This window comes from Perca flavescens, chromosome 6 (assembly GCF_004354835.1).
Source record: "Perca flavescens isolate YP-PL-M2 chromosome 6, PFLA_1.0, whole genome shotgun sequence".
NCBI classification, from domain to species: domain Eukaryota; kingdom Metazoa; phylum Chordata; class Actinopteri; order Perciformes; family Percidae; genus Perca; species Perca flavescens.
This window is the reverse complement of record NC_041336.1, coordinates 36520057-36541517: the sequence shown is the minus strand read 5'-3', so window position 1 is coordinate 36541517 and position 21461 is coordinate 36520057. Positions and strand designations below refer to the sequence as shown.

The 21461-nt window shown below is 42.8% G+C and overlaps 1 protein-coding gene across 1 annotated transcript in view; it reads left to right on the top strand.

The window, feature by feature from the left end:
* vps13b (vacuolar protein sorting 13 homolog B) overlaps positions 1-21461 on the top strand; it is a 372345-nt gene that overhangs the window by 285233 nt on the left and 65651 nt on the right. The window contains exons 39-42 of the mRNA XM_028581593.1: positions 4186-4388; positions 6946-7165; positions 10521-10705; positions 21153-21349. Coding sequence (XP_028437394.1) covers positions 4186-4388; positions 6946-7165; positions 10521-10705; positions 21153-21349 — 805 coding nt within the window. The remainder of the gene's footprint in view (positions 1-4185; positions 4389-6945; positions 7166-10520; positions 10706-21152; positions 21350-21461) is intronic.

Genomic DNA, 21461 nt, shown 5'->3' with positions numbered 1-21461 from the left:
TAAAACCCGATAATTTGTCAGCACCCATCAGGCTTCAGTTGGGTAGCAGAATGGCATACTGTGAAAATTCCAATTGTGGGAATAATATCGCTCTACTTGCAGCATTATCTTCATACATGTCTTCCTATGATGAGATCGCATGTAGAGTGAATTATTAAGAAGTGAAAACCCATCTACCATACGTAGCTTGCTGTGTTTCCTAATGTGTTGCAACTGTCATGGAACCCATATGTAACTTATCAACACTCATCAGTTACTGTGTAACGGCTTGGAATGACGCACAGCTCCCAGCATTGTGCCATTTTGGCCGACGGTGTCCCCCTGCTACGAAACCAGTTTCCTCTAGTGTCCTATAGTGGTCTTGTGGTGAGGTATAGTGTATTTCTGTGGTGAGTGACAGTATATTACTTCTATTACTCTTACCATCCCAGACAGTCTTCGGGGGCCTCTGCTAGTTAGGTAATGACTCCTTTAGGTTTCTTCTAATTGATACCAGTGCATCCCAGGGTATAAATCAGCCAGGCAGTGGTCAGATAACGGCTGCCAGGGAGAAACCGACATGGTAAATCAATGTCTCCGATTCTATCTAATCTTACCCAAGCGTTTGCCAGAAATGTATTTCACTTTAGGAAGATTTCCATCCAGCCTATATTCCCCACCACCCACTTTGGCTGTTTAAATATTGTGCATGGATTGGTACACTGAAGTGCTTTCCATGTACTGCTCTTTGGCTGCAGTTATGGGCAGATATTAGTTGTACTACTACTACTTTGTACTTGCTTACTTATGGCTAACAAATAGTGTTAAACAATTATTTAATTTACTATTTAGAAAAACAGACAAAAACAGTTCACAAAAAGTGTGTTTGTGTGTGTGTTTGTTTATGCCATTGCCATTTTCATATGCAAGGATCTATTTCATTCAGCGCCATCTGAGCCAGTCAACTGAACCCCAAACACACAGTGTAGCCACCTCAAATACCCCCAAAACAACAGCTGCCCATTTGCTCCCGTGTCTTTCTGCGTGTGAGTGAGTGTGTATGTCTCAGTGGCATAAAACAATGTTATTGTTCATCTCTATGTCATGCTATAGTGATTGGTGTCTGTGAAAGGTCTTTGTATTTCTGGGGCATGTGTGCACATGTGTATCTGTGTTTGTGCTGATCGGATAACTGTCTCTACACTGGCTTCCAGTATTTATCATCTCTCTTACTTCAACTGTGTCTAAGGTTGCTGCTGCTGCTGCTTTATTTTCTTCATTCTTCATCAATCTCATGCTCTTTTTGTTTTCTCTCGTTTATCTGTGTACATGTTATTTGTTATTTCATATCTCTCTCTCTCTCTCTTCCTCATTGTCTCTTGCTTCATGTGGCTTTACCCATCATCTGCAAATATGTTGCATACTCTATTCAAGTGAACGCAGGTACCACCTGCCTCATCCTCCAATACTTTCCCAGCTCTTTTTTTTCCCCTTTAACATTCCCTCCACCCCTCCCTTCTTATGGCAGTACTTCACAGCTGAGCAGTGTAATGTCTTTGGGCCGTCTGCTGACACATCTCTGGAAACCAACCTAAATAGCAGTACTATGGCAATACAGGGCAAAAGCAGGGATGGAGAGAGCATGGAGAAATGTGCCTCTGACTATTATTCAGCCTGGATGGAAGAATGGAGTTTAGAGATGAAGAAAGAAAGGGATTCCCCTCATTAAAACCACTCCCAATTAGGTTGATTATTAAGAGTGCTGGCTGCTGGCTTTAGCACCAGGATGCTGCGGTCAACTGGGCTGTAAATGACGCATGGTGAGACTGGAGAGAATACTTTGATACACATTGTACGTGTGTGCGCAAATGTGTGTCTGGGTGTATTTGTTTCCATTTGTTCACCTGGGTGTGCATGGTTGTGCATATGCATTCAAATCTGCATATATGCGGGCATTTCTTTCCAGTGTGTGTCTATGTACATGTGCTTGTGTCTCCTTTTATACGTGTGTGAATGAAAGATCCTCCATTTACCAAGCCAGTTTGGGAGTTCCCTTGTGCTGTCTAATAAATCCTAGCCATGAAAATAAACCTGATGTCCACAGTTCAGTAAGTAATCTCTAACAGCTCTCTCTACGCTGAAACACCAGAAGATATTAGCAGGTAAACTGCCAACTTGCATCAACAATGTCTTTCCTGAGAGAAATGAGTCATCCCGGTATAATATTTCCCCCCCAGAATGATTTATTCAAGAGAAGCCCTCTTTCATTCGAACCCCCCTGTTGTGTTATTGCGCTCTAATGTTGAATAAAATGTTCCTTAGTCAGTTTACCAAGCCTGGAAAGATGTGAGGGCGCCTGCGTGAAATATCTTCATCAAATCCTCTCTCACTCTCACACCCTCTGGTTCTGTCTCGCTCCCTCCCTCCTTGTCTCTATCTATTTGTCTCCTCATTCATCAACTCCTCCCCCACTCCCTTCTTATGCCTTTCCATCTCTTCCATCCTCAATTACCCCAAGTGAACCCCAAGCGCACTGTGGCCAAAGTCTTTCCTCAAAGAACTGACACATAAACAAAATATTTATACATATGTAAAAGCACTAACATGGATACCATGGATTTGCTATATTTATATAACTGGGGTGTCAGGTGTTTATATTATAAATACAATTTATATTGTATGAAGAGTTATTTAAGGACAAGCTAGTTTCATAGAATAACTTCTGGGTGTTCATTTTCAGTTTTACAAAAGGTTACCCTTTGTTGTATTGTAGAGATGCCTCTGCTTGTTACAGCGTTTACAAAAAACAGCTGTGTAATAGGAACAATAATACAATACTTATAGTTAGGGACTGAAACAGGTGTGTCGCTACTTTGTTTTACTTTCCCACACCAACAGCCAGACTGGAGTTAAAAAAGCAATTTAAAGAGCCACTTCTCAGGACGTTATTAGTCATGTAGGTTTGAGGTTTCCAAGTGGGCTGCTGCTGCTGCTGATGTAGCTTTAACTGACCAGATCAGCCCTCCCATGTCAACGACTAGTAGAAGGGGTTTCAGTCCGCTGATTTATGGGACCAAAAGACCATGTTCAATACAGCCTGTGAACACAGTGACACATCTCTGTTTTAATGGAAAGGACAGAGAATGCTGTCCTTATTAAGTTGGGGCTTTTGCTACTTTTGGTTCTTTCAGGATGAGTGGGTGTTTGGCTTCTCTGTCTGGGTCCCGTTAGGGTTTTCTCCATGTCATCCTGTCTGCTAAACCTTTTAGTTTACCAGATCACAATTAAAACATTTAAAAAAAAAAAAAATACTAAAAGAAAAAGTTTACCAGATCACAGAACTTGAATCCATACAGGTTCAAATTAGTGTAACCAAGACCCCAGAACACCTTGGTTCAGAGACAGACAGGAGTCACCTCTGCTATTTCTGATGGTTTCCCTTTTTTCGTTTTTAGCCTCAGAACCAAATATTGGTCAATTTTCTTCACTCTGGCAACTTGTACCCAGTCTAATAAATTACTTCAATTAGTGCATAACAGTCCACTTAAATTGAGCAAATTTGTACTTTTTTTTTCTTCATCATTCCATAGATTCATAAACAAAGTCAAAGGCAGGGACATACAGTATACCATAGTTTGCACGTAATTGTTAAAGAGGAACAATCATGCCCCCCTCTTTGAGAGGCAAGTGTTTATGTTAATAACATCAAATGAGTGGAATAGTTTAGAGGCCAGTGATGTGGTTGATGGGATTGTACTGTATGTTTTGCTGCTACATAGACAGACTGTTGTAATTGAGGTTAGTATAAAGAAAACAGAGGCAAGCATTCGTGCAACTGAATTTTGAGGTTGAATTGTGTATGCGTTTCAGTTTCATCTGGCTTGGTTGCACTTGTATCAATGAGCTGTGTTAGTTTTTATACATAATTAGAGATATCAATATTTCACTTTGAAATTAGTATTTATTTTAGACATTCCCGGTCTATTTGAACCCTCTTTCCTCCTTTTTTCTCCAATGTGTAATCAATAAATTAGTGACTGCTCCTACTTTTATCCACAAACCACTTACGTGACATTGACAAGACATTTTTCCTCATCATAGTCCAAATATTTTTTTGACATATCATTTACCTTCTGTTTTCCCTCTGTAGTTCCCCCCCCCTTGGGCTCTACATGCCATTCATTGCTACTCCTCCTCTCTTCCTAGATGCAGTTCAGGCTGCGTCGTTGCAGCTGGAGCTGCAAGATTTGTTGGTGAGAACAGGGCTGAAGGACCGAAGCCGTCTCCTGCTGGGGCCGTTCTCCTGCAGTACCTCCCTGGAGGCTCGGTGGTGTCGGCACAGCGGCAGCCCCGGACCTGAGCCCGGCCCCCCTAAACTGCTGCTGGACCTGAAGGGAGGCCTGCTGCAGGTTTGTACTGTATACCTGTGACATCAATTCAGCACCCTCAGTCACTAGTTTTATCCCCTGCACAGCTACGGTTTCTAGAGGCCAGGGTCAGATCAGCACCTCTACACCTGGTTAGACTGAAGTGTCGTGCTCAAGGACGCTTAAACCCAAGGGCTTGAACAAGGCTCTTCCAGTTAGAGAACAGCCTGGAATCAAGAGGCCATGCTGCTGCCCACTTAAACGTCACATCGGCTTCAGCGGTGGAAGAAGTATTTAAATCCTTTACTTACATAAAATTACTAATACCAAACTGTAACAAGTAAAAGTCCTGCATTGAAAATGTTACTTCAGTTAAAGTATGTAAGTATCATCAGGAAAATGGACTTAAAGGTCCTATGACATGCTGCCTTTTGGATGCTTTTATATAGCTGCCTAATACTGTATCTGAAGTCTCTTTTATATAGACCTTAGTGGTCCCCTAATACTGTATCTGAAGTCTCTTTTATATAGACCTTAGTGGTCCCCTAATACTGTATCTGAAGTCTCTTTTATATAGGCCTTAGTGGTCCCCTAATACTGTGTCTGAAGTCTCTTTTATATAGACCTTAGTGGTCCCCTAATACTGTATCTGAAGTCTCTTTTATATAGACCTTAGTGGTCCCCTAATACTGTATCTGAAGTCTCTTTTATATAGACCTTAGTGGTCCCCTAATACTGTATCTGAAGTCTCTTTCCCGAAATTCAGCCTTGGTGCAGAATTACAGCCACTAGAGTCGGTCCCACAATGAGCTTTTCTTTAGGATGTGCCATTTCTGTGTCTGTAGCTTTAAATGCTATTGAGGAGAGAGGGGAGCAAGGTGGAGGGTGGGGGTGTGGCCTTGACCAACTGCCACTTTGCTCGTTTGAAAGCCATGATGTCTCTCTCTCTCATGGGTGGGCCAAATTCTCTGGGCGGGCAAAGCAGAGAAAGGGGAGGTAACATCTTATGACCTCATAAGGAGAAGATTCCTGATTGGTCCATCTGAGCTTTCATTTTCTCAAAGGCAGAGCAGGATACCCAGGGCTCGGTTTACACCTATTGCCATTTCTAGCCACTGGGGGACCATAGGCAGGCTGGGGGAACGCATATTAATGTTAAAAAAAAACCTCATAAAGTGACATTTTCATGCCATGGGACCTTTTAAAAGTAAAAGTACTCAATGCAGAAAAATCCTCACATTGTCGAAACTAGAAACGATCAAAACAATTCTGTCGAACAACTAAGTGTTTAATCATCTTATCCTAATAATTCTTTCATAATTTTTATAAACTTCATATGGTTTTTGTGTCAATATTTCTCTCTAAAATGTAGTGGAGTACAAGTAGAAAGTGGCATGAAAAGAAAAGACTCAAGTAAAGTACAAGTACCTCAACATTTGGACTTAAGTACAGTACTTGAGTAAATGTACTTAGTTACATTCCACCACTGGTCGCCTTGAGTGCTTTTGGTTTCCAAATGAATCCTTCCAGTATTCATGAGCTGACACCCACAGACACAGCTCATCCCACTCATCCTAAATCTGCTGTTCCTCTTTAAATCGGCTTCTGTCCTCTTTGCAGCTGAAGTGATATGACAGTAGGATTTGCATGCTGTAACTCCACTGTAGATTTGAGTCACATCTGCCGGTTAAGTGGTGGGATATTAAAAGGCTGTTTTAAGGGGGGAGGATGTTATATCTTATGTGTGCCTTTTTTCCTGTGTAAAGTTATATAATGTCCACACTGAAAAGTCCCTTTTCAATGTAACTAACTGAACACATTATTACTAATGTATTATTCCACATTACTTTTTCCGGGGGAACCCCCTACCCCTTCCCCATTTTCAGTGGTTCTCTTAATGCTTTTATAGCGTGCCCATTAACAGAAACATGACTCGTAACTCAACACTTAATACGTAATCATACATTTCCCACTGTAAATATTGGCGTTTGCGGTGTTTTAATCAAGTGCTGTGCAAAAACCGCCGGAATTCCTTCCGATTCCTTCTTGTCGTGCTCTCTTTCCAAAAACCTGGGGAAAAAAAAAAAATCCCCAAATTTTCCTGTTTTTTCCTGAGTTTAGTCATAACCCACCCTTGCGAGCTAGTGAGTAGCAGGCAGGCAGCTCCATGTGTGAAGAGTTTTTGACTCAGAGATTCCTGGTCCTTAGTCCAAACCCCAGGCAGACCTGCTTTGATGGAGCACGAGAAGGGGAATGCCGCGGCTAAGTAAGGAGGATGTGAGGTTGTGTTGGGCAATGTTGAAAAGGATGTGAAGGGGTGATGATGAGGGTAACCCCGACTGCTTCTCTTCCTGTTTTGAGAAGAGTGTTTAAATAATTGTAAACGTAGGTATTTATGCATCAGCTGTGACTCTGTGTCACTCTTTCACTCACTTTTTCCTTATCACAGTCTGTTTTTAGCTTCTTTCTTTACTTCCCTTTTGTCTCTCTTTTTCTTTATCCTCCAATATACCCTAACCCTACATCTTGACTTCCCTGTTGGCCTCTGTCTCCTCTCGTACACCATCCCACACTCTTGACCGTGCTTCTGTCTCGACAGGTCTTCTGGGGACAGGAACATCTGAGCTGCCTGAAGCTGGTGGAGGAGCACCTACTGGAGTACTTAAACCTCCAGAAAGGTTCAGAGTCAGCTGATAGCTGTTCCAAGGGCAAGGCCTGCCACACCCAGCCACCTCATTCTCCAGGCTCTCCCTCCCCCCGGACAGAGCACAGCTCAGATGACCTGCGTACCGGGCATTTTCATTACATCCAGGACTCAGGTGAGTGTTTATACAGCGCACACAGCTGATCATGTGCAGAGGGGCTGGTAGTGTAGCCAGGCTTATCCCTAGGTAAAGCATTGGCTGCTATACTCAATAAATCCTATGTCAAGTGACGTGATTCATTCTTAGAACAGCACCTTAATAGATGTTTAGCAGTAGCCCAGACTCCCTAAAGATTGCTTGCTGTTTACCAGTGTTGTAGTGAAAGACCACCTAAACCAAGACCAAGTCATCACCAAGACCAGAGTGTATCAAGACCAAGACCGAGACTTTAAAGCCACCTACACATGATAAGCGATTTGCTCTCTGTAGGATGCAGAGCAAAGCGCAGAGAGCAAAGTGCAGCGCAGGTATTCGTCATCAAGGGTGGCAAGGAAGCTCTTTTCCGCATAACATGCTGTTATCTCATTGCTTGCGCTTTCGATAGGTCAGCGGCAAAGGTCAAAGTTGAAATAATTTGAACTTTGAGCACAGAGCAAAGCGGCAAATCTGAGCGGTGCACGACGCCAGGAGTAGCGCAGCGCAGAGTTGGGCACCACCGCCCTCCCCATAGGAAATCAATGTAACGGCCGGCGCAAAGCGCTTTTAACGCCTGTCATGTGTAGGCAGCTTAAAGGGGTTGGGCAAGACCAATACCAGACCAGTGCGAGTCCCACACTGCATGCCACAATAAAATGTGGAAAATGCTAACCATAGCAACTCCTCAAAGATCCACATTCCCATGAAAAAAAACACAGAAAATAAATTATGATTCTTCATTCACCTCTTTTAAGTGTATCATGAGAAATGCCTTGATAAAATAATCAAAAGGCAGTTGTGGTCTTGAAAAAACATCCTGTGTCCTCTTTAACTGAGACGGAGAAAAGACAGAGTAAGACCTTCAAAATGTGGTCTTTAGACTGGTCTCAAGACTAAGACCGGTCTCGAGTACTACAACACTGCTGTTTTTAGTCGCAAACAGACGAAAAGCATTATCCAAGACTCAGAGTAAAATAATATTACCTGGACATACATTTACCCTGCTATTTCTTGACAAGGTTTTCAAAATGCACGGCGCAGTGGTAAGTACTGGTCCCTGAATTCCATAGGATGAACAGTAACCATAGTCAATCATTCGTAAACTCGTATAACAGAGTTGGTACTTCCTGAAAAAAGGAACTTTTGTGCCAAAGTGAGATGTCACTTAAGATACACATCGCCTTAAATCAAAGTCAGATCAAAGCCCTCTGTGGAAAGAAGTTTCATCGGACATGTCTGCCTGGTTCCACTCCACGCATGCTGTTTATTCCCCGTCTTTGTGCTTTGTGTGTGCTGTCCTCTTACGTGCATGCACGCAGACACACACACACACACACACACACACACACACACACACACACACACAGGAACATTATACACAGAGGATCAAACTTCTCTCTGGCTGTAGACCAGCAGTCCACTCTGTCAGCTGTGGTTGAGGGTTTGTTTGTTGCACTGTTCCACTGGTCTTTGATGCATTTAATATGCTGGCTGAAACAGCAGAACGTACAGTAGTGAACTTGAACACAGAGCACAATCTGTCTGCAACATGTTGTCAACAGAAAGAGAAACCCGGGCCCCGGAGTACAGCAAACAGCGAGTGGCCCCCAGGGGCCCGACACAGGGATGGATGGGATAGATGGACAGAGGAGGAGATGAAAGATGGATGCAGAGAAGGGTAGAGGGAGTCTCTGTCCCTGCCTCTCACTTTTCAAGCTAACTCGAATCAAAGCAAAACCTCATAAAAGTGTCTGTTTTTCTTTCATCCATCATTTCGCATAAGAACAATACGCTGTCTACCTTCAAGTGGGCAGCTCACCGCTTCACATAAAAGGGAAAAATTAGCCCCAGACAGATTTCGCTGCCCCTTGAAATGTGTTTTCTGGAAAGAGACTCTCAGTGTTTGGACCTCCAGGGGCCAAGCAAAGCAGCAGTTCTCTGCTTGACTGTTTTTTTCAAATAAACATTTTTCCAAAGGACTTGAATCCCAAACAGCAGCCACGACTTAAGTCAAACACCACTCAGAAGTTTAGATCCAGTGTTATCCAGCTTTTGCAGGTGCTTGGCATGGTTCAATCAATGGCTGTTTACTCAATAGCAAAAATGTTTACTCAGCCACTTTGTTTATAGACGGCATCTTACGCATATAAACATTCTGAAAGCGTGGAAACATCCACCGTGCTCTATTAAGAGAGATATTGTTTTGGAAAGTTTGGATTCCATAGTAGAAATAACAACGCAGCAACAAATATATATGCAAGTCAAAGTTACATTGTTTTTGTTTTCTTTGCCACATTCAGCGAATTTCATAATGGGAAAAGAATGATACAATGCATCCCATATTGGAACATAATGTGAATTTTCACATTATTCATGAGAATTTTCATCCCACTTTTTCAACCTCTGCGTGTTTCTTTCTTCAGCATGCATCTGTGAATGTTCAAGGACTCCAGTTAAGCCTTTAAACAGGCTTTTTGTTCTGAAATCTTGTGGAGAAGTGGCTCTGTATGATACCAGAAGAGTGACGCGTGGGAAACTAGTAATCTACTGTATCTTAAAATATAAAATACATGGATTCCTTCCAGTTCATCTTCTGCTTTCCAGTCACATTGTTTTTATCTGTCAGATCAGCTATCCTGTTTAATCTTTTTCTCTTTCAACTATTCTCCTCACCCCATTTTCTTATTTTCGTACTTACACTATGGGCCCTATCCTGCACCCAGCGCAGCGCAAAGCTGTCTTTGCTAGTTTAAGACCAACGCAGTTGTCAATTTCGGAAAGTGATCGCACCATTGACCAACAAAAACCTGGTCTAATGTCAATAACGCCTGCTCCACCTCGTGGAGTTTTGGTGGCATAGTGCTCGTGCTATATATGATCTGCTCAGGCGCTTTCACTTCACACACGAGCAGATCAGTTTCTTCTCCTGAACATCTCTCCTTCCTGCTTAGCAAATCCTCCATCATAACAGCAATGCTCCAAGGTCCAAACGCGCCTGGCTTTTAAAGGGAATGGGAGATGATCTTTGATTGGTTTATTGCATGTTACACCCAAAACACACCTCTGATTAATGAAGACACTAAGTACAACCCTTTAGAACCACGCGCCCAGCGCACTGACCCTTTTTCCCGCCGTTAAACTAGCAAAAGTGGATTTGTACACGCCCTAAACACACCTGCGCCAGGTGCTTCACAATCGTTAAAATAGGACCCTGTATGTTTCCCCTCTTTTGTTATGTCTCCCTGTAAAGCACAGCATGAGCATTGCTTTCAGATTATGGACAAAGTAAAGTGAAGTAATTCTAAAATTTTAGTTTATTCTTCTTTTCTGGCAGCTTCCCAAAGACTGCCAGGACCCCATGAGGTGGTGTTCTACAGCGAGACAGAGGAGAGCCCGGGGGTGATGCTGTGGAGGTACCCTGAACCCCGCGTCCTTACCTTTGTCAGGATAACTCCTGTCCCCTTCAACACCACAGAGGACCCTGAGATCAGCACTGCCGACCTGGGGGACGCCCTGCAGGTAGAGACTGACACATACATGTATCTCTTTGTCTCGCATTGAACAAATATAAACACACACAGCATATTGTGAATAAATATGGAAACTTTAAGAAAGCACGGAATGGTAATGTGTTAAGCAAACCAAATGTTTTATGAATTACTTGTATCAGGATGTGTTGTGGTCTACGAGTCCTGCTACTACTGTATAAAGAAGGCGAAAGACTCCGCTCATCTCTCTCACTGCTCTGCTTAACATCACCTGCAATGAAAGAGAAATAAACTGTCTAAGAGTTGGGCTGGGGGCCCATTATAATTCCCATGACATGAGTCATGAGAACTTCCATACTCTATGTGTTATTGAATGACAGAGACCCTGCTGTCCCTCCAAACGTGTAATACATGGTCGGACAGCTGTGGAAGTCATCTCGCATGCTCTGGTGTGAATAGCCAGGTGTCTCCAACCCCAGATGAGGTTATAATTTGGCAGGCTGTAGCAGCTACCGAGTCTACAAGGCCTCAGTGGGGGACAGGACATCCCACTTTTCCTCCTATCACTCATCCTCCGCCTTTCTCTCCCCCGCCTCACTTTCCAGCTTATCATCCTTGAAGGCAAGTCGGGTCCCAAATCACGTTCTTTTACATTCTCCTCCGTAATCTTTCTTTTTGCCTGGAGCAGAAATATGCTATTTTTAGGTCAAATTCCCTGACACTATTACAGCTACAGTAACTCTGTGTCTTAATTATTGACCATGCAATTAGGAATGGAATTTCTGGTAATACAATATGCAAAACATGTTTTTGTGATTTGGTAAGCTAAGCTGAACCCAGTCATGCTCCTGAATTAATACAGTGTTCCTGCTCATACATATTATACAACCATGTTTAGTCAGATATTATTTTTAATTTCTGTTATTGTGGCTTTAAATTCAATTCTGTATAGCAGCAAGTCTTCAAAAACCACTGAGGAGCATAAGCTGAGAATCAGCCCTTTAGCAACTGATTGTGAAATGTAATGCAAGGATGGCTAAAACATATGAAGATAATAAATTCACAAATATTGCTCCCACATTACATTATTGCAATTAACTGGTAAGAATGACTTCATAAATGGTATAAAATCTGGTTGGTAAAACATAACATTCACTAATGATGTTTATACATATGCATATGCATATGTGTGTATAATATAGAGTTATAATCTCATGTTATTACATTATCCTGAATGAATGACAGTAGCAAATTTGATTACATTCCCAGGCCATTTATAAGGACTTTTTAATTACATTTGTTAAGCTTTGGGGTTAGGTTACCTTCCATTTTCCTTTTCTTTCTGCTTCTTTCCTCCATCTGCAGCTGACATTTCTCATCTTCCCATAGCCTCCCTTTATCTCTCAGATTCTTTCCTGGACTCCCACAATCCTTTCACCTACACTGCAGATGTTTATGTCGGCCCAGGAGAGACAAGATATTGGAAGGTGCTGCAGATGTCTGGCTTCCCAGCGAGGCCCCGCAGCTGTAAAGTCTGTAATGAGCAAAACTCCAAAGCCTCTCGCTGATTGGCCACATATTGAGTTACAGTAGAGAACAGAGGGAGCTGATGTGTGTGGATGAGGGAGGGTTAGAGGAAAAGCCAGTGACAGACAGAGCTTGTATAGGGAGAGGCTGCTTAATGGGAGTGGAAAGAGCGAGAGAGGATCACAGATGGAGTAAGAGGAGGGTCAAGAAGGATGAAGATAGATGATCACAGATGGAGGTGGTGTCTTACAAGAGCCTCTGTGTGAAAATACACTCTCTCTAGTCCGGGGGAGAGAGATGATTCTTTACCAGCTGATGAAACGAGGGGCCGATGAAGGTCTGACAGGAGATGCAGCAAGTTATATTCCAACATGTCATGTTTACATGATTCATATGTATTCACAATCTGTCTTGTACTTGGACAGTGGCGGAGATGGTTGGGTGCATGCATTTATTACTGCATCTGTACTTCTATAGATGTTTGTGTATAAAAATGGATGCCTGTCTCTGCGGACATATTTGTGTAAGTGTGTATTACACAGCAGGAGACGTGCAACCAGTGGTTGATGAACATGTGGTTTCCACATCTTCTGCTCCACTCCTCATGTCCTTCTGGCATGGTCCCGTCTCTTCTGACAAGTCTGTTAAAAGGAATCAGGTGATGAGTCGTCCGTGGTGGAAGTGGTGAAAAGAGGAGGGCTCCGGGCACCCGACTGTTAATGAATGTCTTCATGTACACAGAGATACTCCGTCTATACAGACAAGCAAGCAATAAATGCTAAGTATTTAAAAGGGAGCCATTGTAATTGATGGCTGAGACAATTGTTTACACAGTTGTGCAGACTTAGCTAGCATCTATTTGAAAGAGAAATGGGACTTGCATTACCACTGAACAGGAGTGAGGCAGTTCGAAACGCTGCTGACCCAGTTTAGGTTTGAAAACTCCCAGGTTGCGTTGTAGTCTGGACGGGCAGAAACGGACACTCACGTCGGTCTTACAGTGCGTTCCATTTGTACTCGGAAGTCGGATTTTCCAAGGTCAAAGTCGCAAACGCGCCCCCTGACCTCAGATTTCCAAGCTCAGAACTCGGGCAACCACCGAGTACCCTGTGCTAAAAAATCCAACATGGCTGCTCTGTGCATCAACAGTTGTGAAAGCCTTAGTAACATGCAATTATTAGCACTTCTGTGTTATGTGTCTCACTAAATCAGTCATACACGCAGTGCTGTCGTTCTATCTGTGGATATGTTGTTACACTGTTTGTATGCACAAAAAATTGCGTAATGTGTTGTTCTCAACTGGCATTGCTAACAATAGCTAACCTGGCTAGAGCTAATGTAAACAATGAAAATCTGACTTGTAAAAGGAACGCATTCAACTCGGGTGTGACGTAATTCCCTAGCCTGGTTGACACCAGACCCTTCTCAGAAGGTCTGGCATCACAGCCCATTTCCAAAGGGTCAACGGACAAATGCCTCTGGGCGCAATTGGATAGTCCTTCAACCAATCAGACCAACGATCCGGGTGACAAGGCAGCGACAGCGGCACCAACGGGTTGCTGCACTTCGGTGGCCACCATGTTGAATGTAAACAAAAAGCTGCTTGCCGTCGCTGCGCTATCCTCATCGTGTAAAGCCCGCCTCAGCGGTTGTGATTGGTGCCTCGATTTGGAAAAATTGGAAATGGGCTTGAATGGGCTCTTGGCCAGACTGACTTGCAGAGCAAATCTCAAATTTGCCGGAAGTTCGTCAGGGTTTTCCCAGGCTAGTCATTCCCATCTTTGGCTTCCGAGTTCCGAGGTACATGGAACGGACTATTATTGGTTAGGTAGGCTTACATACATTTCAGTAACAGTTTCACCTCGTAGTCTGTCCAGGCAAATAAATCCCTGGTCTTACGTTTCACCATTGTTGTTCTTTATCCAAAGTATTTTCTGTATTTTCAACTTATACATGATTTTCAACCCCCGAGTAACCAACGTTTCCAGACGTGTTAATATGGACAAAATCATTTCTGATACGGAGCCTAAACGCTTGTGTGAACGGAGATTGTTTTTGTTTCAAAACCCTGTTTAAAAATGAAAAGTAGTAGTGCGGATGTAGCCTGTGTCTCCTAATTCCCTAATTCTGTGACACCCATGTAAATGCTGCAGCAGACATGTTTGTAATAGGACACTTGGACGGCTATAGCAGTGAGGATGTGAACAAAGGTAGTGTTATGTACATTAATAAAAAAACATTGTTTACAAAGTGTATTCACTAAGCTGGTTTAAATCCATTGTTAAAAGCTACTGCGATGCATGTTGTCTACACTGCTAAAAACAGTGTCATGTACAGTGTTTCCCACAGAACCTCCGGTTCAGGCTGGTCCTCATCCTAAACACGGGCCTTTTTCAGTCACGGAAAATACTTTTCAATACTCATCTGGATTGAAGCAGCAAACATTCAGTGTAAGAGTAAAAAATGACATAACATTATTTATAATACGTTTATTTGATTCACAGCTGCTATATTTTGACCTCGACAACCCAACTGCCTTTTACTGCAAACTTGGGACTAGTTATCTTTCTAAAGCGGGCACAATCGCTTGTTTGCTAAGATTCGGGTCAGTTATTGTGAATGTGTAATTGTGTAAAGGTGTTCATGAGATAAATACCAACCTTTTGTGAACTTGTGAATTTCGCCAGCTTTCTTCTCTCCTTGATGGAGACAGACACTGTGTGCACGGTGGGCTCGATGGTGTTTTAAGCCTCCAACGTCGCCTTCCAGGCAGCTTACCCTCACCATAACCCTGACTATAACCATTGCCGCACTGCCTGGAAGGCGACGTTGGGGGCTAAAAACACCGCACGGTGGGAGGAGCTGTGTGTGTGTGTGTGTGTGTGTGTGTGTGTGTGTGTGTGTGTGTGTGTGTGTGTGTGTGTGTGTGTGTGTGTGTGTGTGTGTGTGTGTGTGTGTGTGTGTGTGTGTGTGTGTGTGTGTGTGTGTGTGTGTGTGTGTGTGTGTGTGTGTGTGAGACAGAGAGTTGGAGGAGAGCAGGGAAAGGAAATGCAGAAAAACTATTAAAAAAAAAAAATTAATAAGGCAATGTGCGGCAGCCGGTGTTGATAGTGTGGCGTACCGCCACACATTAGTCTCTGTGGGAAACACTGCATGTATCATGGACCTTATTAAAAGGAGTGATTGTAAAGTAATTATGAGACATTGGATCGGTTTATGATATGTTACACAGTCCTTCTTACCTCATATTTTGTCCAAACACTAACATAGCATTAGGCCAGCTGTGTGCGAGGGGTTGGGTTCGTGGGGGTTATTTTAACAGGACTTCTTCATCATCAGCCAAAGTCGTTGTGATCCCAGATTATATTGATTTCAGCCTCTGGCGACAATGATTTTTATTTCCTTTTTACAAAACTTCAAAAGTCTCTATTCATTTATTTTTATTTTTTTCTCCCAAGTCCAGAAAGAAAGTGCAGCGAAAGGAAATGCAGTCATAAAAAAACAAAAATGTAAAACCTAATGGCTCAGTTTCAGTTCCAAAGGAATTTAATTTACTTTACATGTAGACTGTGCAGAGAGAGAGAGAGAGAGAAAGAGAGAGTGCAGGAAAGAGAAAGAAGGCAGTCATAATTTCTCAGGCCTCTAAAATTACCATGTGGCCACACGGAGATGGAGGCTGATAGATTTTGAAAAATGGAAAGTGAGAGGCACAGGGAAAGAAAAAGAAATAAGGAGAAAAGAGAGAGAGTGGTATTTAGAATTGAGCTGTCTTGTCATTCCTTTCTGTCATTTAGGCAGTAATGTTTTTCCAATTTAGGACTGCAGGTGGATGGTGAAAGGAATGTAATGAGGTAAACCAAATAAAAGTGGCTCTTCTCCACATTTGCTCCATCTCCTCATTCTATTCTGCCTCCTTCTCTCTCTTCTCCCTACTTTTGTCACCCCCCCCCTCTTTTCCTTTGCTCCCTGTCTCCACCTTGCTGAATAGATGAAGGGGGGGTTTCTTGCTCTGAGCCATGCTGCTCGCTTGTCCCCAGAGTAGATCATATTAACATTTTATAAAATCAAGATTTCCTGCATTTAAATAGTTGTGGTTTCCCAACTGGTTCCAGTATCTCGGAGGGGGAATTCAAACCTTCTTCCATTACTCAAAGTCAAATTGCTGCCTGCGCTGTTCTTACATACAGTAGAAGGGGAACGATGTCAGAGTGATTTGGGGGGGGTGGGGGAGGGGGGCTCCTGATGGAGCATCCACAGGTTCCCGCCTGTAGAGGGCCCAAGTGATGAAGGGTTAGAAGGAGAGAGGAAGGTGACTCATTCTCACCTTCTCACCGCCATGTGGTCCTGTTCTCTGAATCACAAACAGGTGTCCTTACGGCTCTTTTTCCATCTCTGCCACTCGGCTTCCCCTCCTTCTGCCTCTCTGCGGGGGTTCTGAAGCCTGAGAAAAAGGGAGTAAACACAGGAGCTATGATTCAGCCTGACCCCAGCTCAGGGGAGCATGTAGTCAAGCAAAAGTACCGCATTCTGTTCTCACACACATTTTTACCTTTTACCAGAACTAGATTTTCTCAATAGGCAGATGTATAAATTTGATCATCCACTCACTGTTTCGGCAGTTGCCCAAATCACTTTGACAAACATCGTACCATCTGCTCCCCTGCTGTTGCTTTCGTGCATGGCACTGTGGGATAGCCTTTCATGTCTCGGCAGGGCTCTGCACTGCCATCATGGCTCCGCTGGCCTGCAACCCATATCATAAAAGCTCCGTGGCCTGAGATGAACCAGCAACCTTCAGCCATAACCACTGCTGCAGCTGTTGTTTCTGTCGTTGTTGTTATGAGAAACACAGGTCCGCCATCAGCTTCACATCCTCTGTACGCCGCCTTTTTATTGAAGCACACTTTTTCCAATTAGTAAATAAATGCAACCTTTTGTAGGGAGTCAGAATCTGGGGGGAGCCAGTGGGATTTAACTCCGGAGCGACCCGTTGAACCAGAAAGAGCAAGAGTGTGTTTTAGCCAAGATAACTATTATTTTAGTCGGACAGTGCTCAAGCAGACCTGCATTAGTCACAGCTAATGCACTATAAAAATAAAAAGACTGTCCATGTGGTTAATTTGATCTGGAGTTTTTACACCTCATCCACCAAAACTTCAGTCCCCCTTTTTAAAAGTTTGGCATTACGGAGAAAATAAAAAAGCTGAGCGTGAAGATCTCAGCATGGGCTTATTCCTGATTTTCCACACTGATTAACGTTAACCTATATTAGCCCACCTGAGACAGCATAGCAGGAGTCATTTTCAGAACAATTTTCATTACATCTCCTGAGTAAACATTTGCTCAAGCTGATGTCAATTCAATTTGTCTGCTGGCTGATAAGAGGTAGCTAGCAGTGAAATTTTTAGACATATAGGCATCAGTGAAATAACAGAAGACCTAATAGCAGTGTTGATATTGTTAATAAAAGTAATGGCAGACAAGGCGGTGGATGTCAGCAGCCACAGCCTCAGAGGGAGCTTGGGGAGTCTTCAGTTGCAGAGACATATTTCAACTTTAGCAGTGATCACACCTGGGTTGATCATGGAAATTTGAATCATTTCTGTGTGTTGTGTATTTGCTTTAGTCTGCCTGTCTTTAGTTAACCTTTTGAGAGACTGTGATTGGTTAATCAGGCCCATGCAGAGTAGTATTTTCTGGTTTGGCTGAAACAGAGGTGGGTGACAGGGATGGAAATCAGATCTGTATATACACGATGCTGCCAACCGTCCTGGATTTAAATAAATGTGTAAATAGTTTTGGAATATTGAAATTACTTTAAAAGTCCTTAACTCCAAAATTAAGATAACCCTTCAGCGGATGTTTTGCCCTGAGGTCTAGCTGCCAGGCTTACTTTGTCTTGCGCTTGAGGAGAACACATTTTGGACCCTTCCAGCTAAGGGAATGTCAGCTATTCAGGGTAACACGTTGTTTATCAGATAAGGTACACACAATCAGGCAGCGGAAACTGACACTGCCCAGACTGTATCACGCACTCACATACATACGCACACCTGTGTATACACATATGAAAACACGCATATTGTCTTTCATACGTACAATTACACATAGTCTTCCTCTCGGACGCATATACACAATCCATTTGACATATACACAGGTGCCTTCTCCTCCCAAAAGCCATTACCATACATTCAACTCAACATAGCTAAAATGTATTTAAGTTTTTCTTTTTTTCTTTTTCCATCCTCCCTACATAATTTCTTGAGTTGGTTATCGATTGCATCGCCACTGCCTTCAAGGCCAGGGCTACAAGTCAAAGGGAACGTGACGCAAATTCAACCATGCAAATGTATTCCACTGTACCATATATGTACCTCACATATTCATTTCTGTATGCCGTCATGTGTATAGAGTATCACAGGTGAAAGAAAAAACACCCTCTGTGTTTTAGCAACGCAGTTCTGGGAATTCTCGGTGGAGCTTCAGTGAGTTTCCGCTCCGGTGGCTCAGTGTTGGGGTTGCGGGTCCACCACTCTGTCAGGTACAATTATGAGAAGTTGATTCCAGGAAAACCTGTGTGGCATTTCATACATGATGTAAGCTACGGTTAGCTCATGCATTCCTCCCTAACCGTACAGCCCCACACATATGAATGCACGGACACATACACACACATTTTGTGAACACAAAGCTTTTCGCATACTGTACCCACACACCAACTTGTTGACAGTTCCATGAGTGTTGTAAGTGTCCAGGGCGCTCCATACCTCTGCTAAACAATTGGATTGTCACAGACACGTGCACAGACAAATGCACTCGCTCACCCATATGCACCACACACACACACACACACACACACTCATGCCTTACTGCCTGGCATCCTTCAGGTGGGCTGCTAAAAGCTCCCTGCCACAACCGATCCATCAGTGGCTGAGAGTTTTGCAGGTGGTCGAGGGAACCTGAGAACCTGGTTTAGTTCACACAGGAGCACCAGACACATTTATGCTAATTTTGGCACAATATGAGAGGAATGAATGGAGCCCTACCAGTCATCACATAATGTTTGAACACTCACATAAGCTGATTGTTATTCAGTGTGAGAAACAGCTTCAGGACTTCAATGCTAATGGCTGTCTTGTAGCATACGGTTTCCTGGTGTTTAGTTATGCTGTGGTCACACAGTGTTGTTACGGAGATGAGTTGTCGTCTCGCTACGTCGGTGGTCTGTGGTCAAAAAATTGTCGTTTTTTTTTCTTTTCAGACTACATGAAAAATGAAAGATCGGTGTGTCTCAAGTGAATAATATTCAAGGTTATAATACAGACAAAATCCTTCACTTATTCCTTCTCCGAAGCGGGGATTCCCCACGTCTTGAAAGGGTCCGTAAACTATCAATGTTTGATGAGTAGCAGACCGCTGCAGTTGCTTAATACTTTGTGTAGCTGGGGGAAACACAGGACTGAAGTAGTACCTGTTGTGCAATAATAAAGCCTTACAGTAATCCTACTGCTGATGAGTAATCAGGGTTACACTGAGGAGGTTACAATAGGCTGTTTATCTGGACTGGAGCCTCAGGTTAAAGTGATGAACAACTGAGGGATACAATAGTAACAAACCACTGGTGTCCATCTGTAGAGGAGGCTAAGCGGGGGATATAAAAACACTCTCACAGTAAAATGTTGTCATCCAATGGAGCAAAGCCACCACCTTAAGAAAGAAATATCTGATCCATTGGTGGAAAACATCATTTCTACAGCAAAACCATACATACAGACATCTTCAGGCAGGTTGCTGATTTGGATATATTCAACAGAAACAATCTGACAACAAAAGTGTTTGAGTAGTTTCAGAGCTCAGTGTTACCCTATAATGCAACCCATGGAAGCATACTGGTTATTCTGTGTCTTTGGGTCCTCATAAAGTATCCAACAAAGCCATATTTTCACATTTCCTCCAAGCTCTCTTAGAGAGAAACAAATATATGATCATTTTTAGTCTGTGTTGAAAGCTTGTCAGCTGGTTGTATGGAGAAATAGGACGGAAGAAAAACTGGAATTTAGCCATGATTGGCTGTTGAGCAGAGGTGTGTACCATGTTCAGAAGCACACAGACTCTGTATGATGGAGGAGAGGCTTTGTTTGACCCACAGATATTTAACCAGGGAGTACAGGGATGATGGTGACATTGTCAATCATTCCTACTGTGCAAAAGCATATCGCTGCCATAGCCAGAAAAAAACAAACAGACCAGTGCTACGTTAAAATGTGAAAAGTGTATTGTTATAACAATGGTTTCTTGATCTAATTAACAATATATAATCACGTTATTACAGCATACAAACTTATCGCGTTCTAACAATATACTATTTATATTGTTAGAACCTGAAACGTTTCATGTTAAACATAAACATTTATTGTTGTAACGTCAAACCAAACCTAACTTAGCATAGTTTAAACGTGAAAGTCATATATGAATGAGGAAACGGATAATGAGTAAAAACATAAATTGAGGAATATGGCTCATTTACACTATTTGATTAAGTTTTTTATGCTTGGTTAGAGACATGGTGAGATTTGCTGTTATTGAGCAAGGTGTGTGGAATAAGACCATTAATAAATCTAATCTGAGGCATATTTGTGTTCACGTTATAACAATTTAAGTTATTACATTTTAACATTAACGTTTCACATTATAACAAGATATAGAACGTGATAAGTTTGAATGTCTGAACAACGTGAAAATATCTTGTTATAATGTTAAAAACAACTTGTTAGTAGTTGTGTGTAGTTCCTTCCCCTCAAGAGAGCTTGAATCAGAGTTGAAGGACAATACCGTAATTACTAGGCAATGTTGTTGCCCTTAAGAAAGATAGGGAGGATGCATAAAAGCCTAAATAAAATACATATTTGGTTGTTACATATGTAAGTTGTTCACTGTGTCTTTCCTTCCAGGTACCATGCAGCCTAGAGTACTGGGACGAGCTTCAGCAGGCCTTTGTTCCATACCGGGAGTTCAGCCTTTCAGAGAGCAGTGCCTGCCAGCTGCAGCTGCCCAGCCTCAGCCTCACCGACCAGCAGAAGGAGCTGGTGGCCTCAGACCTGTGGAGAATAGTACTCAATAAAAACGGAGAGGGAGAAGATGAGCAAAGGTGGGGGGGAAATCTGTATTTGGTCTTGTACTGTTTCTCTGTGCTTGTAGGTATCTGTATGCATGCTTGTACACCCGAGCACGTATATGAGAGAGAGCGTGTATGCCTACAC